The sequence below is a fragment of the Tasmannia lanceolata genome, unplaced genomic scaffold (genome assembly GCF_043159265.1).
Source record: "Tasmannia lanceolata isolate RefF3 unplaced genomic scaffold, GAP_Taslan_0.1 ptg000013l, whole genome shotgun sequence".
Classification (NCBI taxonomy): domain Eukaryota; kingdom Viridiplantae; phylum Streptophyta; class Magnoliopsida; order Canellales; family Winteraceae; genus Tasmannia; species Tasmannia lanceolata.
Window position 1 is genome coordinate 12,551,807 of NW_027518690.1, and position 20,612 is coordinate 12,572,418.

At 37.1% G+C, this 20,612-nt stretch overlaps 1 protein-coding gene across 2 annotated transcripts; it reads left to right on the plus strand.

Annotated features, from left to right (window-relative positions):
- The first annotated feature begins 76 nt into the window (after nucleotides 1-76).
- On the plus strand, nucleotides 77-20,237 carry LOC143889814 (GPI transamidase component PIG-S-like protein). 2 transcript variants are annotated; one of them, XM_077394173.1, is made up of 12 exons: nucleotides 85-1,037; nucleotides 3,556-3,640; nucleotides 3,786-3,875; nucleotides 5,997-6,070; nucleotides 12,078-12,162; nucleotides 12,256-12,345; nucleotides 14,222-14,352; nucleotides 16,201-16,282; nucleotides 16,386-16,433; nucleotides 18,471-18,543; nucleotides 18,624-18,727; nucleotides 19,790-20,237. In XM_077394173.1, exons 1-12 carry the CDS (start codon nucleotides 136-138, stop codon nucleotides 19,901-19,903), a joined length of 1,878 nt encoding a protein of 625 aa, XP_077250288.1. In that variant the 5' UTR covers nucleotides 85-135; the 3' UTR covers nucleotides 19,904-20,237. The 2 variants fall into 2 exon arrangements, 1 of the variants encoding a protein (XP_077250288.1); XR_013254947.1 differs by lacking the exons at nucleotides 18,624-18,727; nucleotides 19,790-20,237 and having other exon boundaries at nucleotides 77-1,037; nucleotides 16,173-16,282.
- Nucleotides 20,238-20,612: the final 375 nt, after the last annotated feature.

The window sequence follows — 20,612 nt, forward strand, 5'->3', positions numbered from 1 at the left end:
CAAAACTCAACATTTTCTCGTCATTTTTTCAACTCTCCAGCGACAACAGTAATTGATCCTAGTATTTAGTATTAGGCCTGTCTCCCTAAAACACTCTCTCTCTCTCTCTCTCTCTCTCTCTCTCTCTCTGCAGCCATGGCAGAGATCTCCAAAATTACCGATACTGCAACCGAAGCTCCCCCCAATAATAATACCGAAAAATCAAAATCTCCGGGTGAAAAACCCGTTCAAGAAGACGATCTGAACAAGATCCGAAAAACGAAACCCGGATCCAAACGTCTTCTTCTAACCCTAACCGTTCTCTCATCTTTCATTCTAGGGTTTCCTTTCCTACTCAAATCCACAGAAATCTTTCGATCCCCTCTCCCTTTCCGCGCCATCGATTTATTATCCAACGGTCTCGAATCAAACCCCTTATCTCTCCCTTGCCACTTCCAAGCCGTATTTATCGGATTCAATCACGTGCGATCCGATGAATCACGTGCCCAGGAGCTAGGGTTTTTGATCTCTCATAAAATGCGTGAAATGACTGGGAATGATCCGTTTTGTGGTGGATGTGGGAATGATTACACTGTTTCAGTGACAATCGATTCTGATTCAGGCTGTATTCGGAATCAAAATGTTAAAATTTTTGGGAATTATGAGAATTTGTGTTTGTGGAATTGTGGGGAGATTGATTTTTCTGGGTTTGATGTGGAAAATGATGAGGAATTTGATGGGATTTTAGCGAAGATTTTGCGTGGAAATGGGGCTTGTTTGGCTTCTAGGGTTTATAGTGTTGTTGTGATGAATAAGGGAGGGGAGGATATTAGGGTTGTGGTTGGGAAGCATAGGCATTCTTGGGTTTTGGGAAGTGTTTCGGAGGCGGATGCGGTTTCTTTGATTTCGAAGATTTTTGTTAAGTTGTATATGAATGGTGGGAATGAAGAAGGGATGGTTCAGGGGAAAGGGGAATTCATGCCTGTTGGTGCGGATGGGAGCGTTGTGATTTCGTTCAGCCTTTTGAATTCTAATCCAAATGATTGGGTTTACGACTGGTATGAATTCTAACCCAATTGATTGTTCTTTTGATTGATGGAATGTTGGTGCTTATTTGTTTGTAACACAAATAAACGAAGGAAAAGATAGAAGAAGAGGGGGAAAGAGGTTGATTCGAGGCAATCAGACCTCCTAATGGTTCAATTCGAGAGAAACCATGACTCTCTTCCTCTTTTTTATTGAAATACTTATACTTAAATACAAGCAAAAGGTAGTGCCACATCACGAGCCCATCTACCCACTTACAAGTTACATCACCAATAACTAACCCCCACAAGCGTAAACTACATAAACATAACCTCGTAATAAACTATACTCTAACTACCCCATACACACCACAATAATATGCGCATATCGTGGAAGATGATGGGTGATGATAGATTCTCTTTGCTTAATAAATCTCTCATTTGCCATTAAAAAATGGTCACCGATAGATGGAAAGTTAGGGTGAATAGACAGCAAAGAGGGGATGAACTTGCTGCTTTTCTTTCCTTATTTTAAATACTGTCCTGTAGTACCAGGTGGTTTCTGCAAATGGTAAAGAGATAAATTCAAAAAGGATTGCTGTTTCTTCTTTTTCACTGTCTTCTTCCATGTTTTTTTTCCTTTTAATCTTCTGCGACTTGGGTCAGATAAATGTTACTGATAATCTTTCTGTATTCTGGATGTTTTCGTATTCTACTCTCTCAAATGGAGAAGCTGCCTATTTGAACTAGGTTGCTTTTAGCAAAATTGTAAGAAGAGAAAACTGTATGGGGTCATGAAAGGGAAAATATGATTGTCTTTTCTCGTACCTTTTTTTACTCTTTTTTTGTGAACTGAAAACAAAAACAAACAGAAAGAGCAAACTGCCGTAGGGGTTTACTTAAAGAGTCCCCTTCGATTCAAATGGCACAAATCCAGCTCCAAGCTGCAGCTTTTAGTCCTCTCAATAAAGCCATACTTCCTCCGTGTGCTGGATTGGGAAGTGATAGGCACCAAGCCAGCAACAAGTTGAGTTTTATCATCTTTATTACATAGTTCAGCTGCCAATTTTCCGGATGCCACAAAAGCCGCATCCAAATTAGATTTACACCACCGACCCTAAGGAAGATGTTGCCCCTGAGGAAACTACTACAGGAAGTCTTAACTTACACCAACCCAAAGGAAGATGTTACCCCATGAGGAAACTCCTACAAGTAGTCTGCCATTTATGAAGACGTGGCTCGCATCAACGCTTTAGCATATTAAGCCTGTTCTGATCGCGATATCTGTTATCACATCTGTGTTGGCAACACTCTTCAATATCTCTGATTATTCATTTTTTTTTAGTAGTATCTATCCCCCTTTACTCATGCGGCCGCACATTACAATCTTTCCACAAGCTCCATAAAATATAAGCGTGGCGAACAGAATGCCAGCTAGCTTACCTCGCTTTCCTTTCATACTAAACCACCGGAGAATGTTAGATAGGTTGCCCTCCTTAAATTCATACCTGACTTTCCATCGGTTCCAATCAGAGTTCAAACTGGCTGAGTGAATGGGTATAAGAATAATAAATGCTTTTTGTTGATTGCTTAGTGAAGCAACCAAACCAGATTCATATGCAAGAAGAACAACGAGTAAGAAGAAAGGGAGAAAGATAAAAGAAGAAGAAAGTAGAGGATGAATATTTTCGTGGAGGTTGAAATCCAACCCCATGATTAACGTTCTTTATACAGAGACAGGTACACTTAATTACATAAGTTGTGACTAGGGCCATCCATGATGGGCCTATCGTACTAATGTAAATAAATATAAAATATAAGAAAAATAATTACTACAATGTAAATTTCTACTAATGCAAATAAATATTAAATATAAGAAAGAAAATTACTACAATGTAAATTAAAATAAACTATATTAACTGTTAACGTTTATGTTTCAGCCTCCTTGTTGCAGTTTGGAACTTTGGACATCCAAGGTCCTCATTCTATATTTATGTACTCATATAAACCCTTCTTGGTAATCTTCCCAGAATCTTAGGCCATGAATATATTAGTCCACACTTCTCTCCAGCATAGAGTAGTTTTCCCTTGCCATTGTGCTACACCAAGAGTTACAATTTTGAACTGGGTAGACAAAAAGAGTTTACATGGGGATAAAAATAACCCAACAAAAAGGAGGAAAGAAAGAGAGTAAGAAACCTGAGTCTCCCATTCCCAAAAAAAAAACCCAAAGAAACCTGAGCGCTATGCTCCACCAATGCTGGAGAAGGGACCCCCTCCCCAGCACGCGTAAACAAAACAAGAATAAAAACCACAGACACACACACACACACACACACACACAAAAGAATAAGATCAATTACATCTTCCAATTTTGACTGGTAATTCCATATGAAAAATCTTTTGGCAATCTAGACTTGTGTATAGATCAAAATCCATCCTTAATCAAGATATTGGGATGTATAGTAGAAGATGTGAATGTTACTTTATATTTCCTGTTGTCAAAATAGCTATTTATCTTGTGCTAATAATCTCTTTCTTGCATCTTCAGGGATTTCAGAAAAATAGAGGAGAGTTTGTTGGCCCCTGTTGTCGAGGCTCTGTCACCTATAGCAAACATAAATGTGGAAAGCCAGGTAATGGTCTGCTAAGTATTTGATCTTTGGTTCTTACACATAAGTGTGGAAAGCCAGGTAATGGTCTGCTAACTATTTGATCTTTGGTTCTGCTACTTAAAATTTTCTTATATTCTCAGTGAATAGCGATTTACTAATGTCGCAGGTTTTATACCATACTCCGAAGTCATCATTTTCTTATTGGGATGAGAAGTTGGCTAGCTACGTCTTTAGTACTAAAGATCTTCCTTTCTTTGTATGCTTCTCGACTTCTTTAGATTGCACTCTTATGCTTAAGTTGTTCATATAATTGTGCAATGAATTCTTCTTTTATTTTTTGTTATGCAATGAAGTTGCTGTTTAAATAGAACAATAGACCTACTTTAATGAGTTTGGAGTACTTATCACTTTTCTAGTTTTCTACTTTTCTTTACCACCTTTATGCTTGTTTTCTTCTGTTTTGATCTTCCCAGACTTTCCTCAGATTCTTGTATGATGTCCGACTCATACCGATTTTTTGAACCTTGATGTTGAGTGTTGAAGTTTCTTACAATATCTTTATAGGCCTTAATGATGTAGATGACAACAGCAACAACATGAATATACACAAAATTCTTTTAATAACATATTCTTGAGAGATGTCATTTCACCAATTTTTTAGTGCTTTTGTGTCATTTTAGTAAAAACAGTGAGGATATTTTTGTAATTTTTACTTTCATTATTAAATTAATAAAAAGAGTATGATTGGTACCATTAAAAAATGTGTATGATTGGGCATATGATAGGGTTCCCAGGAGTGTTATGTGGCGGGTCCTTGAAAGGAAAAAAGTGCCTACTAAATATGTTGATGTGATTAAGGATATGTACGATGGAGCAGTGACTAGTGTCAGAACCACGGGTGTCACGTGTAGTGAGTTTCCAATTACAATAGGACTGCACCAAGGATCAGCTCTAAGCCCTTATCTTTTTTGTGCTAGTTATAGATGGGCTTACGGAGGGTATCCAGGATGAGGTGCGGTGGTGTATGTTATTTGCAGATGACATAGTGTTAATCGACGAAACCAAAGCAGGAGTAAATGCTAAATTAGAGTTATGGAGAACTACTTTGGAATCTAAAGGTTTTAGACTGAGTAGGACTAAGACAGAATATATGGAATGCAACTTTAGTAATGTAAGGAGGCGGGACGAGGACATAGTAAATATGACTGGACATGAGGTACCTAAGAGGGATATCTTTCGCTATTTTGGTTTAATTCTACATAAGGAATGAGAGATTGAAGAGGATGTTAACCATAGAATAAGAGCAGGTTGGTTGAAGTGGAAGCTTGCCTCAGGAGTTCTGTGCGACCGTAAAATCCCTACCAAGTTGAAGGGAAAGTTTTATAAGACAGCTATGAGGCCAGCCATGCTGTACGGCTTAGAACATGTTGTACGGTTTAGAATGTTGGGCCACCAAGAAGCGGCATGTGCATAAGATGAGTGTAGCGGAGATGCGAATGCTTAGATGAATGTGTGGCCACACAAGGTTAGATAGAATTAAAAATGAAGACATTCGTAAAAAGGTGGGGGTGGCACCAATTGAGGAGAAGATGAGAGAGCACCGCTTAAGATGGTTTGGACATATCCAACGTAGGCCTTTGGATGCTCCGGTGAGAAGAGGCGACTCGTGCCAAATTGGTGGTGTAAAAAGAGGTAGGGGTAGACCGAAAACAACTTGGGTAGAAACAGTGAGGAAAGACTTGGTAGCTAGGAACATAACAGAGAACATGACCTTGGATAGGATAGAATGGAAGAAAATGATCCACATAGAAGAACTCAACTAGAACCAGGATTAGAGCCGGGTAGATTCCTTTTACCTTGTGCATTAATTTTTTCTAAAGGATTCATTTAGCCAACCCCAACTAGTTTGGGACAAAGGCTTTGTTGAGTTGAGCTGAGTATTGGGCTACTAAATCCTTTTGAATTCCCATACACTTCTCTACTAATTGTCTTTTGCTATGAAGCCAATGAACCATATATAGGGTTTACTGAGCCATATCTCTGCAGTTGGGCACCCCAGCTCGTTTTAGCACATCAAGACCTATTGGGTAAGGGTTTGAAACCCTCTTTTGGTGTCAGATGGCCACCGATGATTATGTGATGAGTCCTTTTAGATCAACACTTGTTCTTTCAGTTGATGGATCTAAATTTGTAGGTTTCATGGTGTTTTTATCCTATTTTTTGATGCTTTTGATAGAACTCAAACAATTCTCAATGAAGACTTGAAGAAATTTTGAGTTTTTGAAACTACTTGGAGATAGAACTTTTTGGGGATGTTTGCATGCATGGATACACATTTGAAATATGTTCTAACTAACTCTTCTGCGTAATTTAATAGGTGAATTCAAATGAATGGCATTTGGATACTTCTGTCGCAGCTGCTGGGCGGTCAAAAGTGCTGCATTTTGTGGTGTATATTCTTCCTCCATTATCTTGTAATTTATTTATTTTAATTTATTATGAAGGCATGGTTGTTGTTTCTAAGGTAAACTCCTTTTGCAAGTCGTAACCAAATTTATCACTTGTTCTGGAGCAAAATTTGTCTACTTTGGTTACTCATATTTTCTACAATGTTCACCATCATTTGATAATATATCTTTTGGAATTGGTGGGAACTTGAAGCCTGTATTCCCAAATGGTTACCAGACATTTCTACGTTACCAGATATTTCTACGTAACTAATGTGCATATTTGTATGCTTTAAGCAACTGTCTTAATCGAAACATACTGTATGAATTGGCAGTAGAGGCCATGATTGTGCAAGCTATGAAGCCTATGAGACCCTCCATTTGCTCCCATACTAATTATCGGTACTTGGCATTTTATCTATCATAATCTGAGCTCCCCTTCTCAACTCTTCTTTTTCATGATAGGATAATTACAACAGAACACCTGGGAAGGAGGGCTCTTAACTGTTGTGTGAATACCTTTATGGGGTGGAGCATAAGACTGCCATCTATACCTCAAATTCCTAAGTTTCTTCTCGCATGCTGAGTTCCTTCTTTCTCTTTGAAGATACCAGTTTGTGTTTGTTTTTTCAGACCCTTTGTTATATTTATGGATGACTTGGAGACGTCTACATTGATGAGAGATGAGATCATTAGCTCATTGGCCTTTTGCCATTAATCTGGTCATATTAAAGAAAAAAAATTTGTAGGATTGATTCAAGCGATTGTCATAGAGGCATTTGAGTGGCTAGTGAACTTTTTTTTAATGGCGTGTTGTGGTTATGCGTCAGAATGACTCAATGACAAAAGGATTAAGCAATTCCCACAATAATTAGTAAGGACAAGAGAGAACAGCAGATTATGTTTGTCGCTGCTTCAATGGAAAAAGTCAGCATAAACTAATATCCACTGAACAAAACATATCATATTTTATATATATATATATATATATATATATATATATATATGTGAGCAATGATAGATACAAGGGCTCCCTTGCATAAAGAGCCCCAAAAGGGCTCTTCATTGGATCCACATCGTTTTCAGTTACATTTTAAAATCGATTGAAAAAGTAAAATCAGTTACATTTGATGACGTGGATCCAATCAAGAGCCCTTTTTTGGCTCTTTATGCAAGGGCTCCCTTGTATCTATCATTCCTCATATATATATATATATATATATATATATATATATATATATATATATATATATATATATATATATATATAGAGAGAGAGAGAGAGAGAGAGAGAGAGAGAGAGAAAAAACTGTTGGTGAGCTTAAGCGCACCATTTTTTTGGTGCGCTTAAGTTGTTATAACGCCTCCCATTGGTGCACTTAAGCGGGACCCAAACATTTAAACGAATGGGAGGCGTTATAACAACTTAAGCGCACCAAAAAAATGGTGAGCTTAAGCGCACCAACAGTTTTCTCACACACACACACACACACACACACACACACATATATATATATATAGCAGAAGAGAAAATGGGGAATTTTTTGAATTTCTTCCTAAATTCTGTGAATTTAACACGTCAGGCCATTCCCTCTATCCATCTATTACATTTCCACCCCTCAAAAAATTTATACTTCCTTATTTACCACTTTGCTGCTACATCCATCAATAAATATATGGAAGGGCAAAATAGGGCCTCCCTGTTTAGTTATCTCCGAGTCTCTCTCTCGTCAAGATATTTTCTCCTCTCTCAGCAACTACTCTGCTTAACCAAACACGTATCCTTCTCTCTCTTCCATCTATGATCCATATTTTTTGCAAGGACTTGGCTGTTGGGACGAGGCCAATCTCTTCTCCTACATTGTGATGAGCCGTGGAACAATAGAGGGTTTTTTTTGGGTTTGCTTTCTTCAGGTTGTTTAGTTGTTACCTTCAGGCAAGCTTTGATAGGGCAAAGTGGATAGAAGAACAACCGAAGGTTCTCAGGCTAAAAGAGGTTCTTAGCAATAATCAAGATCAGGCTTATCTCTATTTCTTTTTTTCCCATTTGCATTTGTGTTTATTTCTCTTCATTAGGGTTTGGGATTAGTTTTTTGTGCTGATTCTGTTTGTAGCTCTTTTCTGACCAGTGCGTTAGAAACATGCAATAGACTCTGGATTCTCTGATTTATTTGCTTGGTCATAGTTGATTAGATGTGAAGAAATTTACTCTAAAATCTCCGAGTTGCCGGGTTATATTTTTATTGTGTCTCTTATGTTTTAGTTTCATAGGGTTTTATTTAGGATGCAACTTCTGTCGACAGTTGCCACCTGTTCGAAAAAATGCCCAACAGTAGAGTGTGAGAGCATAGATCCATTACACATGACCTTATAATAGAATTGTTTCTTAATCATTTGGTTTTATATCCTGTGCAATTTCTTTATGCAATGTTTGGTTGGAAATGAAATGTGATGTTTACATGATGTTAGGTTCTCATTCAGTGGCGATTTGTGTGAATTTTTTACCAATTACACACTCTTTACCTGCTATGCCAATCTTAGAATCCCGGTGGTGTTCCATGCATCTCTTTTTTATGTCTCCAAATAACAGGAATCATCCGGTGTTGATCTATTGCAAACGAGGAAAGGCATTGATCAACTTCTACAACTCCTATGAATTGAACTGCCATAACTTTTATGTTCATTAAAGCCCTGTTTGTTTTGAATTTTGAGAACCGATTGCAAGTGCAAAGCTGATTTTTTGACTTCAAATATACGTTAAATTTTAAGTCCAATAATCAATTTTAGACCCACAATTGGTTATCAAAATCCAAAACAGAGGGTATAAAGTTTACCGAATTAGTTGTGTTTTAATTTTTCTTTTTTCTTTTCGGCTTGAGATAGTTGTCATTTAGTTATTGGAAAATCATAGAATATGGGTCTTTTGGTTATGTGAATACCACATAGTTTGCATGTATATCTGTATTTAAAAATCCAAGGTAGAAATTTATTTAAGCTTACCATTTCTTTTCATTCCTTCTCACTTGAGCTTTGATCTCAGTAGGAAATATATTTTATATTTGATTATGGACTATTGCTTCTGATTAGATTAGAATTTCTGCTTTTCCATTGCTTTTCAGTTTTTTTTTAATTTCTTTTCTTCTATTTTAAACCTTAAAATGCTTTCGTTTTGTAAAATACCGTTTCTTTCCATTGATTTTCAGTTTTTTTATTTCTTTGTGTTTGACTAAATTCTTTTTGCATTAGTTTCACCAATTCTTCTTTAGTGTTGAGATACAGTACTTCAATATAGGTTATTCCAATGTAGTTTCTGACAGATTAAATTAATCAAACTTATCATTTCATTTCTCTCTTGCCTTTTGAACCCTCATATCCAATACTTTGAAACTACGACTACACTTTACACCTGGGTAATCAAATATATCAGCAATTTATGCTATACTTTTTAAATCATCTTAGGGCATCTTTTTATTATTCATTTAATTTTTCTTCGCTGCCCCGTGCATCGCACGGGTTGTTTTACTAGTATATATGTATATATATATATATATATATATATATATGAGGAAACTGTTGGTGAGCTTAAGCTCACCAAACTTATGGTGAGCTAGCTTGCCCAATCACATGGGGGCCCACTTTGTTAGGATGATCCAAACCATTCATTTGAAAGTCCCTTACATAGATGGGGGATGTACCAAAAATCAGCTCCATAGGATCATCCTAACCTATATATATATTTGTGTGTGTGTGTGTGTGTGTGTGTGTGAGAGAGAGAGAGAGAGAGAGAGAGAGAGAGAGAGAGAGAGAGAGAGACTATACATACTTCCTAAAGCAATCCTAATTTTTTGCAATCTCAACCCTTGGTTTAGGTCCAATTTTAGCCTCTATATCAATTAGTTAAACTCTCCTACTTCTCGTACGCCATCCTAAACAGGGAGAAAGTCAGGAACTCAAAAAACAGTCCCATAGTTTTCCTTACTTAAAATGATATTTTGACAAAAAGATCCCCCATGAAAATGAAAACTGATCTCAGCCCCAACCAAGCACTGTGGCCTCACACAGCTGTCATTGTGATGCCATGGTGATTTCATGATGACACCATAAGGTCTGCCTTTATGTGGCCTTCTTCAGTTTTTGTGAGTTTGTGACTGACCCTCTTTGAGAAGTATTTTGGGACTGTGCAAGTCTTAGTCTGCATATTATGCCTACTCGTGCTCCCAAATCTGTGCAAGTTTTCTGACAAGGAATTGAACTCAATGGGAAGATTATTGGAGATGCTTGAGGGTTGCTATATCAGTTTCTCAGGGGTGGATAAGAGAGTGTGGATTTGGGATTCTACCGGGGTCTTTTCAGTTAAATCCTTCTACAATCATCTGATGTCTAGTCCTGTGCTCCCTATTGAAGCTAAGGTATGGAAGATCCAAGCTCCGCCTAGAGCATATACATTTAGTTCGGCGGCCCTTCGTAACCGGATCCAGATGGTGGACTTTCTTAGACGCCGAAGAATGATGATAGTTGATCATTGTGCATTATGCATAGCGGCAGGGGAATCTGTGGATCATATTTTTATTCATTGTAGTGTGGCCAGAGAGGGGTGGAGTGGCATACTTTCCAGATTCGGAATCTCATGGGTCTTCCCATCCACTATACAAGCGCCATTTGAGAATTGGTCGGTGGTTCTTTGGAGAAAAAAGGGAAAGTTCTTTGGCCCCTATCTCTTCTAGCTACAATGTGGGTTCTATGGAAAGAAAGGAATACTAGAGTTTTTGAAGGGGTATCCAAATTGCCACACTTTCTCTTCATTAAAGTCATTGCTTTAACTATAGCTTGGGCTAAATACCTTCCCTTATTGCGTTTTGTTCCAGCTTATTCTTTATGGGAGGGGTGGAAGGAGATTTGTTTCTGTGAATAGCATAGACCTTCTATCGTACAACAGTGGTAGGCCCCATCTCAAGGGTTGCTGAAGCTAATTTTAATGGGTCTAGTATGGGAAATCCGGGTCCGGCAGGCATGGTTTTAAATTTCGGCCGAAACGTTTCGTTTTGGCCTAAATATTTCGGTTTCGGCAGAAAACGAAACGAAATGCATAGAGTTTTGGAAAAGTACAAAATTTCAGCCGAAATTTCGGTTTCGTTTTGGTGAAATTTCATTTCACAGAGAGTCGGAAAAGTACGAAATTTCGCCCAAAATTTCGGTGAAATTGCTTCTCTAATTTTACAAGATTTCGTCCGAAATTTCGTATCGAAACCGAAACGTTTCGGTTTCGCTGATGACCGAAACCGAGAGTTAAAACCTTACCGGCAGGTATAGGTGATGTTCTAAGGGATTCCAGAGGCGAAGTCATTTGGGCTTTTTCTGGGCCTATTGGAGTTTCAGACGTGAGCGAAGCGGAAGTTAGAGCTGCTCACTAGGGGATTATTCTTCGGCAAAGGGATTACTTGGATAGAGTAATAATAGAAGGAGATTCTCTCAATGTCATTAGATGGCTTAGAGGTTCTTCGGTCCCCCTGGGAGATTCACTCTATACTTTGATGAGATCCGAGATAGATTGATCTGTGTTTCCTTATCTTTTATGCATGAAAGAAGATCGGCAAATGGGATTGCGGATAGATTAGCCAGGGAGGGAGTAGACAAGCAGAGTCTAGAGAATTTCTATTTCCTTCCCCCTTAAGTGGGGTGTATTTTGTTCTATTTTTTCTCTTTTTTGCTTAGTATTTTTTGTCTTTCTTGTTTGTTTTCTTGGGGTGTACTTACTCTGTTGCCGTTTTATTAATGAAATCTGCTGCCGTTAAAAAAAATTATAATAAAATATTGAATGTGCACATGAATTTAGTCCAGTCGCCATTCTTCCATCAGATTGTAGTTTTGGTTCCAATCATTTTGTGGTTCAAACTTTTCTTATTAACAGGAGTCTGCCAACCCGAGCTTCTGAGTTCTGATATAACTAATGTTTACAAGAACCCCTTTTTAGCAGAGGCATTCAACTTGGATTTTTTATTTTGTGTCATTAGATATATACCATCTGCCAAGGAGTGCCCTCTTCTATTAAAACTTCCAAATGGTGATGTTTCCACGACCAACGGATTTATGTCTCCAGTGAGTAATTTCTCTCTTTGCATATGGTTCCTTATTAACATTATTCTAATGAAATGGTCTGGTATCACTAAATTTAATGATGGCATTTTCTAGATGTGGGGAGGCATTACTGTTTGGAACCCACCAAGTTGCGTGAGGGATTATCAAACAACTCAACCTGCCAGAAATTCTTTTTCACCTCAGGTCAGGAATAAAGTTGTTTTAAGAACTTTTTTGGTGTATCCAATTTTGGGATTGTTCCATAGCATCTGTTCTGTCACATGTGTCAGCTTTGTCCAATTTATTTATTTCCTAGTGATATTTCATCATAGTTTCCACTATCAACAACAATCTGAGAAGTTTTATTGAATCCCAGTGAAATTCGAAGCAGTTCATATATAGAGGTGTGCAGATGTATGCTTGCAATTATTTTAGTTGTTTAAGAGATCATTAACATATTCTGCATGGCTGAAGAAAATTTTCATAGAATTGTGACCAAAAATAAACTAGACTATAAGCATGAGTATGGTTTCTTCTCCAGAATGTTCAAATAATGTGTGAGTTCCCGTTAACGCAGAAGATTAGTACTCATAAAAAAAGCAGAGAAGATTAGCGATTGGTAGCCAGCTTTCATTTCTAATTTCTATTTTAAACTTCCTGTAAATAAAGGTATACCGACTGAAGTTGCGACTTGGACACAATGAGAGACAAAGTCCAGTTCAACAAATCTTGGCTCAATTTACTCGGATTGAAACTGTCTCGTTTTTTGAAATTTTGTTAAAAGTTTTTAACAGAGAGGAAAATATAAAACTAAGAGTAATGCTAGGGAAACCGAGAGTAGGAGCAAAATGGGTGATTCATGCCACAACATCACTAGTGACGTGAGATTTCCCTTAAGTTTAGGGAGATCATAAAAAAGTAAATTTTTTTTAACACATGGCACATTCTCATTGCAGGTCCCCTGCTAGGTGGTACTCTAAGTCTCCATATCATTTTCCAAAAACTAAAAGAAATCTAAAATAATAAAAATAAAGTGCTAAATCGCAAACTATCTTTTTTTCCCTGAAAGTCAACAGAAATTTTTACTAAAAGAACATCAGAAAAAAGATGCAAAAGGGGCAAAGATTGCTCCCATGCACACTCTTTTTGCCAACAAAACAAAAATGTTGTTGGCTTCTCTCAGAACATGATGAAATGATCACACCACTAGTTATCATGCATATGATTATGCAGTTATGTATACCGCTATTCAAATAGATTACTTAGTCAATCTCATTTGTTTGATATATTATCAGTTCGTTCATAAAAAATTTCAAAGTAAAATGCATGCTAAACCTGTTTCTGGTGGTTTCTGATAATTATTTTCTGCATCAATCATCTGAGGGCTCAACAGGCTTATCCTACCATTCTTTCGTGTGTAAATTTTCAACTCATTTCCACCATTGGTGATGTTAAATCGTGGCTGGAAGTGGTAGAATCGTCAATATTATTGATAATTGTGAGACAAAAGTAGTTTCAAGAATCCCTTCTGGAGGAGAGGGATTAACAATCGTAGGGGATGAAGAAAATTAAAAGATTCATGAAATGTTAAATATCAGTGGAAATTTCATCGACTTCGGTGGAAATTTTTAAAATTTCAATGGATATTTTCCAAAATTTTGTAAAAAGGTAAAAGGGGTGAAATTTTGCTGAAATCTTGTAAAAATCTGATTTTCTGTAGACCTAGTTTGACCGAAATTTTTTGGCCGGAACGACACGTCTCAGCTGAAATTTAAAACCTTGCACATCAGTACAATTTGCCAAAATGTTATTTGGATCTAAATTCTCTGCTCATGCCTATTTTCGTTTTATTTGCTTTATCCAAGATAAAAAGAAAAACTATGTAGTTTCATCACCTAGTTCTCTAAACCAGAAATATGCAGCTCATGTCAAGGAGTCCTAATTTCTATACTTATAGATGGTCGTCTAAATTAATACCCAATGCAATATGCTGCATTGCGTACCTTTTCGTCTGCTCATTCTTTTGCAGATGGTTACTAATTAATTTTCTGAAGAGTAATGCAAGCATTGTTTGAAACAGGATCTTCAAAAGGTTTTCCAAGTTTTCATGGGACAACTTCGGCTACTTTTTGGTCTTAAATCTGATAATATTCGTGTTGTTGAGTCTGGCATCACTAGCTTCTTGACGAGTGAAAGAGGCTTTGCAGAATGGTAAGAGGAAAACTGTTCCCTTGAACAGGTAAATTAAACTTTAATTGCACATTTAAAGAAACTGTCAACAATGATTTTACTTTTTCAGTTTTTTGCATGGAGGTTCCTAGTTTTTTCTTCATCATCTAAGGAATTTGGAATATCTTAATTGATAAATCTTTTACACCCACATGAATATATATATATATATATATATATACGGAAAAGTGTTGCTAGTCGGTCGAGTAGATAAGCTTATCTACTCAGTCGGGTTAAAAACTGTGGGCCCACATTGTTTGGGTGATCCAAACCATTCATTTGAAAGGCCCTAACCTAGATAGGTTGTCGACAAAAAATCAGATCCATAGGATCATCCTAACCCATCCAAAGATGGAGGGAAAAAATGGGCAGATTTGTGACAAACAGTGTCTGTCCATTTTTGGATGTGGTTGGATGATCCTATGCATCTGATTTTTTGTGTACACCCTATCTAGGTAAAGGCCTTTCAAATGAATGGTTTGTAGCACCCAAACAATGTGGGCCCCCATTGTATTTAACCCGACCGAGTAGATAAGCTTAGCTACAAGACCGAGTAGCAACACTTTTCAGAGATATATATGTATATGAGAAAAGTGTTTCTGCGCACGTGCGCAGGGAGATCCATGCTCACAAGTGGCTTAAAAAGCCACCGATTGGTTCATATGGCGGGTCCACCTTTGCGGGGTCCACAAAAAGCGACCAATCGCTAGCTTTTTAAGCCACTTGTGCGCAGGGAGCTCCCTGCGCACGTGCGCATAAACACTTTTCTCACACACACACACACACGTGCGTGTGTGTGTGTATATATATCAGAGAGTCTAGACTCACAGGCGCCCTTGCAAAAAAGGCGGCAAAGGGCGCCCCTATTTGTCAAATCCCATTTATGATGGCACATAAAATTAAGATCATGAATGTCTTAGTGGAATTTGACCAATAGGGGCGCCCTTTGCCCCCTTTTTTGCAAAGGCACCTTTGAATCTAGCATTCCCCTCTCTCTCTCTCTCTCTCTCTCTATATATATATATATATATATATATATATATATATAGGAAAAGGATTGTGAGCTTGAGCGTTGGAACATATTCGTGAGCTTGAGCTCAAAAACCATTGAGGCCCACATTGTTAGGATGATCCAAAGCATTCACTAGAAAGGGCCTTACATAGATAGGGTGTGTACAAAAAATCAGCTCCATAGGATCATCCTAACCCATCCATTTGTGGAGGTCAAAATGGACAGACCACAAATCTGCCCATTTTTGCCCTCCACTTTTGGAGGGGTTAGGATGATTCAATGGAGCTGATTTTTGGTACACACCCTATCTATGATAGGCCCTTGCAAATGAATGGTTTGGATCCTCACAGAAATTGTGGGACCCATGTGATTGGTGCACTCAAGCGCACCATTCCTTATTAGAGCTTGAGCGCACGAACATATTCCTCATATATATATATATATATATAGAGAGAGAGAGAGAGAGAGAGAGAGAGAGAGAGAGAGAATTTATATGATGGGTGGCCGTGAAAACACGTGAAGTCTAGAAAGTATGGTACGGCCCACTCCATATGATGATCCAAACTGTCCATCTGTTAGGCCATAACTTAAATAGGTTGTGCCCCAAAAATCATTTCCATAGGATGATCCTAACCCTCCGATCTGTAGAAGATTCCATAAATCATTTCTTTCTCTCTCTCTCTCTCTCTCTCTATATATATATATATATATATATATATGTATATATAAGACTAGAGCTTTATGACTTTCATGATCTTTCAAGTCATGTACATTGGGGGGTCACTGACAGGTACTGCTTGATGTTTCATCTTTTGAAGGGAACTGGATGTATTATTTCGTCATCATACATGTTTTAATCTTCGTTCATGTGCAACAACCCTTGGATCTCTTTCCCGATTGGTATGATTCCATCGTGTCTTTGAGTCGTGTGTAGTTGCTGGCATCCATTGTTTCTACATTTTTTTCGGTCCATTTCTTTCTTGTGACATAGCTGAGTGTGCAGGTTCAATCACTGCCAAGGATGATTATAATGGATGAGATAGGAAAACAGGTTAGCTGTTGGCATTGTATAGATTTTGCATCTTTGCTGTTCATACTGAAACTATTCTTTCTGCCACAGTGGTTTTTTAACACATACCATTTATTTGAAACATCATTATTTGTATCACTATTACATATATCTGTTAAAGGCAAAGGGTTATTATCAGCCTATAGAAATTCCTAGTTCACATTCGAATAGATCAACATGAATTGCCAAGCCCAAAGGTTAAAAACTTAAAATTGATTTCCTTTTAATACCTAACCAAAGTCATCTGAATAATATTTTACGAGGGTACCTAGACATAATGAGAAGGATTCTGTTATCTTGCCAAAAGTGTCCTTGAGACTAATATCATCTGAAACTATATGACTCATGCCTAGTCAAGCCCAGCTTGTTCGGTTTGACAGATATGGCTTTTTTTGGGCAGTGATAAATCGACTCCCCATGTGTCTATCTCTCTCCTCTTTCTCTCTCTAACCAAGAGGAGAGAGAAAGACACATGGGGAGTTGATTTATCAATTTGGGGAGTCGATTTATCACTCCCCCTTTTTTTCTGTCATTTGTAATGAAGGATCAAAATATCCATATCAACAGGAATATCAGCATGAGCCGAAGCCGAACCAATACGTATCAATTGGACCATATGTATTTGTATAGGGCCTATAGGCTGATATGCTCAAAATATCTACACCAACGGTAATATCAGCATGAGCCGAACCAATATGTATCAAACAGATCATATGTATCGGTCTAGGGCCTAAGGCTAACATGCTTAAGATTTTTTATTTTTTTTTGCTCAAGGTCAAATATGCGATTAATATTGCATGGGTACGGATACATGTGGTGGAATCCGACACATCCATCAGGTGTCAGATGGTAAATCTTTAAAAAATGATTCGTTGATTCGGCTAATTAAAATTCTTTTACAATATAATATGGTTATATATTAAGAATTTTGTTAGGTTTAAGTGAATATAGTGTCTTATTTCCATATAAATATTCACTAGGATAGATAAAACTCAAAACATGTGATGATTGTAAATCTGTAGTATTTAGAGAAAAAAAAATAGATTAAAGAATCCACATTACTTAGTAAAGTATTGGAATTTGACACATGTCCAACACAAGTACTTTACCGATTTAAAAGAATCCACATAACTTAGTATGCTATATTTACACCACATATTCCTTTTGCTTTTTTATTATTTTTTTGGCATAGTTTTTTTAACAAATATCTTTAAGTTGATGAATTTAATGTGATCGATTCTATTATGCTGGCAAGCCTATTAGGCATGTCCAATTATTTGTCAATTTTTTATGTACTAATAACTACAAATTGTGAAAACAAACAACTAATGAAACGATTAATATAAATGTACATAAACAAACAACTAAATAAGGAACATATCCAAGGTAAATTTATAGAAATATGAAAATATCATAAAATGGGCACATATACTCATTGATACTTGGGTCAAGATCAAAGTTATTTAGATCTTAACCAATTGTCAAAAAACATTAATACTGCAAAATGAAGAACAGGAAGAAACTTATTATCAATAGATATGTCAACTTTCAAAAAAAAAAGAAAAAGAAAATGAAGAAACAGGCAGAAGAGAATCTAAAATCCGTTTCTCGCACCCAAAATTCGTCTCAAATCACCACAATTTTCTGCTTGAGGATCGGAAATAAAAGAAATGGGTGGGAACAGCTCAGGGTTGAAGAACACCATTCTCAATTTTCTTTTGTTCTCAGCAATGAAAAAAGTGCTGAAGCGCTGCTGAAAAAGGTTAAAGAATGTAACCTTAGATCCCATACATCCCTCTACCGGAACATATTTCCTTCATTCTCGACTAGATTATTTAAGTTGGGCTTCAAAAGTCTCATGTAAATGTTAAAGTCACCTAACCTTCCAAAGGTAAGAATATTGAAATCTACATGTTGTCAGTGCTATCATACGGAAATTTTATCTTGGTGAACAGGATGACATGATAGTTTAACATTTGTTGTTCTCCAGTTTGATTCTCTTGGTCTATGCGTTTCCAGGTGAAATTTTCACTTGAGGCTGCAACTTTAGCCCAAAAGAATGCCTCTCTTGGAATGTATGAAGCTTCAGCAGGTATTTCTGTCATTTTACTCCATATTTGGACCAAATTTGATAGTGAGGTAAAAAGAAAGCTAATATTGGTCTTGGTTCAGTGTCCTCTAGGCAAGCAAGGGCTTTAGCAGAGGATGCATTTTTTCATCCATCTATCATGTCGCTCAGCTACTCCTCCATCGAGCACTACTTCGCCATATATATGGTTAGTATCATGCATTTTTTTATGCTCATGCCCATGATTAAGCATGTGCATTGAATTACATGTTCAAAGTCAATATGTATCATGATTTTTGTCTTTTTACCAAATTGTATAGTAGTTCTAGTATCATGATATTATCACTCATCGGTTGAGACTTTGTTTCTCAACCTTGAGGTCTCATGTTCGATCTCAGCTTACCGATCAAAAACAAAAGTTCTAGTATATTATCAGTTTAATTTGAGGATGATCAGAATGCTTTGATGCTACAATGGCTGATCTTAGCAAATGGATATCGCCCATGAAATTAGGCTCCTAATTCATTAATACAGCTACTGTTTTTTTTAATGCCTTAACTATGTTACAAATATCTCCGATATTTTCAAAATATTGCGTTTTTATCTCGACATTTTGATAAAACGACAAAATCCTGAACTAATCCCTAGATCTTAAATATATAGAGATATTTTCGTTTTGATCATAAAATATCCTCATAATATCGCGATATTATCCCGATATTTTTGTTTTATATTTTTTATTAAATTTAATATTTATATATATTTTTTAAATAATTTTATTTTTACTGTTTTTTCCTACATAAACCCGAAAAAATACAATTTAATATATCCCGAGAATTTCCCTTGCCGAGAAATTCCAGAGAACGACATTTGTGATTATGGGATTGATTTCTGGCGAAGGAACATCATGAGAGATTGCTTGAATATGATGGTAAATTCTTTTCATATATTATTCAAAGGAAGCAGCAATTAGATAAGCAATTAATATGTACAATGGATGCCCGTTAACAACTAATTCCGTGGGATTGTACTTTAATTATGGTTTGTTTGGTCAGTGGAAATATTTCAGAAATTACATAGGATGTTTGGGCTTTTGATTCTCTCTGGTTCAGAGAGGTGAGCAATGGAGGTCGGTGAGAACCCCATTGAGCCAGTTGCTCAACACCATTCTCGCCACAGTTCTCGCCAAATTGTCTGCCTACATATACTCTTCCGAACTCATACTTTTTATGGACTGAAACTAATCATATTTCTTTTTGGCACACGACAGCCCTTCTTTGCGCCAGTTTTGTTGCACGTTCTGCTTGCAGCCATCAAAGAGTTGCGACGATATAAGCGAGAGCGAGCAAAGTATTTTGCGTGGAATGCCTCAGCAAAGACCTAGCTATCCTGCTTTCAAATGTGATGCGAGATGCATTACACATGCAATTCTTCAGTAGTTGGCGCTGGAGCTTGTTGATGAACTGAGGCAAATGTGGCATTTCATTTACAAGGTGAAGGTGGTTTCATCACAAGTATATCAGTATATGAAGGGTAAGTGAGGTGTCTCTTCTGTTTATTAGTGTTGTGTTTAGAAAAAATTACATGTCAAACAGGCAAATTAACTTACCCAAATTTTCTAGAATGTCCCTAGAAAATCGTAAATTACGTGAATTAGTGAAAATGCCAATGTGAACTTGTCGAACGATAAATCTTTAACAGATGTACATTAGCTCTTATGAATGGGTTGCTTATGGTTCACTTGGGCATGTCTTTTGGTCCTTGAGAAAATTCAGTTGTTTGATGTTGTACCTTAATCTTCAAGAAAGCAGACTCATTCAGTGACTCACCGGTAGCCTGAGCTTTCCTATGGAGGAGGGGGATGGGGCCAAAACTAGGACGAGTTACCCGACTCAGTGTTGAACAGGCGAGTTTTCATTATGGATTGGATGACTATAACACCCCCACCACCCTTTATATTTTTCTTAATGAAAAATAAGATAAGCAGTACATGTGGAGATCATTTGTTCAATGATCTAAGCCATTCATCGTGTGGGTTATCATGGTTGCTGTGCGATCCAAACCGTTAATCTGGTTGTTCAAATGCGTTGGTT

Excerpts from the sequence above, each read along its gene's own strand:
- LOC143889814 (XM_077394173.1), top strand. The coding sequence starts at position 136 with ATGGCAGAGATCTCCAAAATTACCGATACTGCAACCGAAGCTCCCCCC. Across the intron at positions 3,876-5,996 it reads CTAAAGATCTTCCTTTCTTT|GTGAATTCAAATGAATGGCA; the intron begins GTATGCTTCTCG and ends GTAATTTAATAG. Across the intron at positions 12,346-14,221 it reads GAAATTCTTTTTCACCTCAG|GATCTTCAAAAGGTTTTCCA; the intron begins GTCAGGAATAAA and ends TGTTTGAAACAG.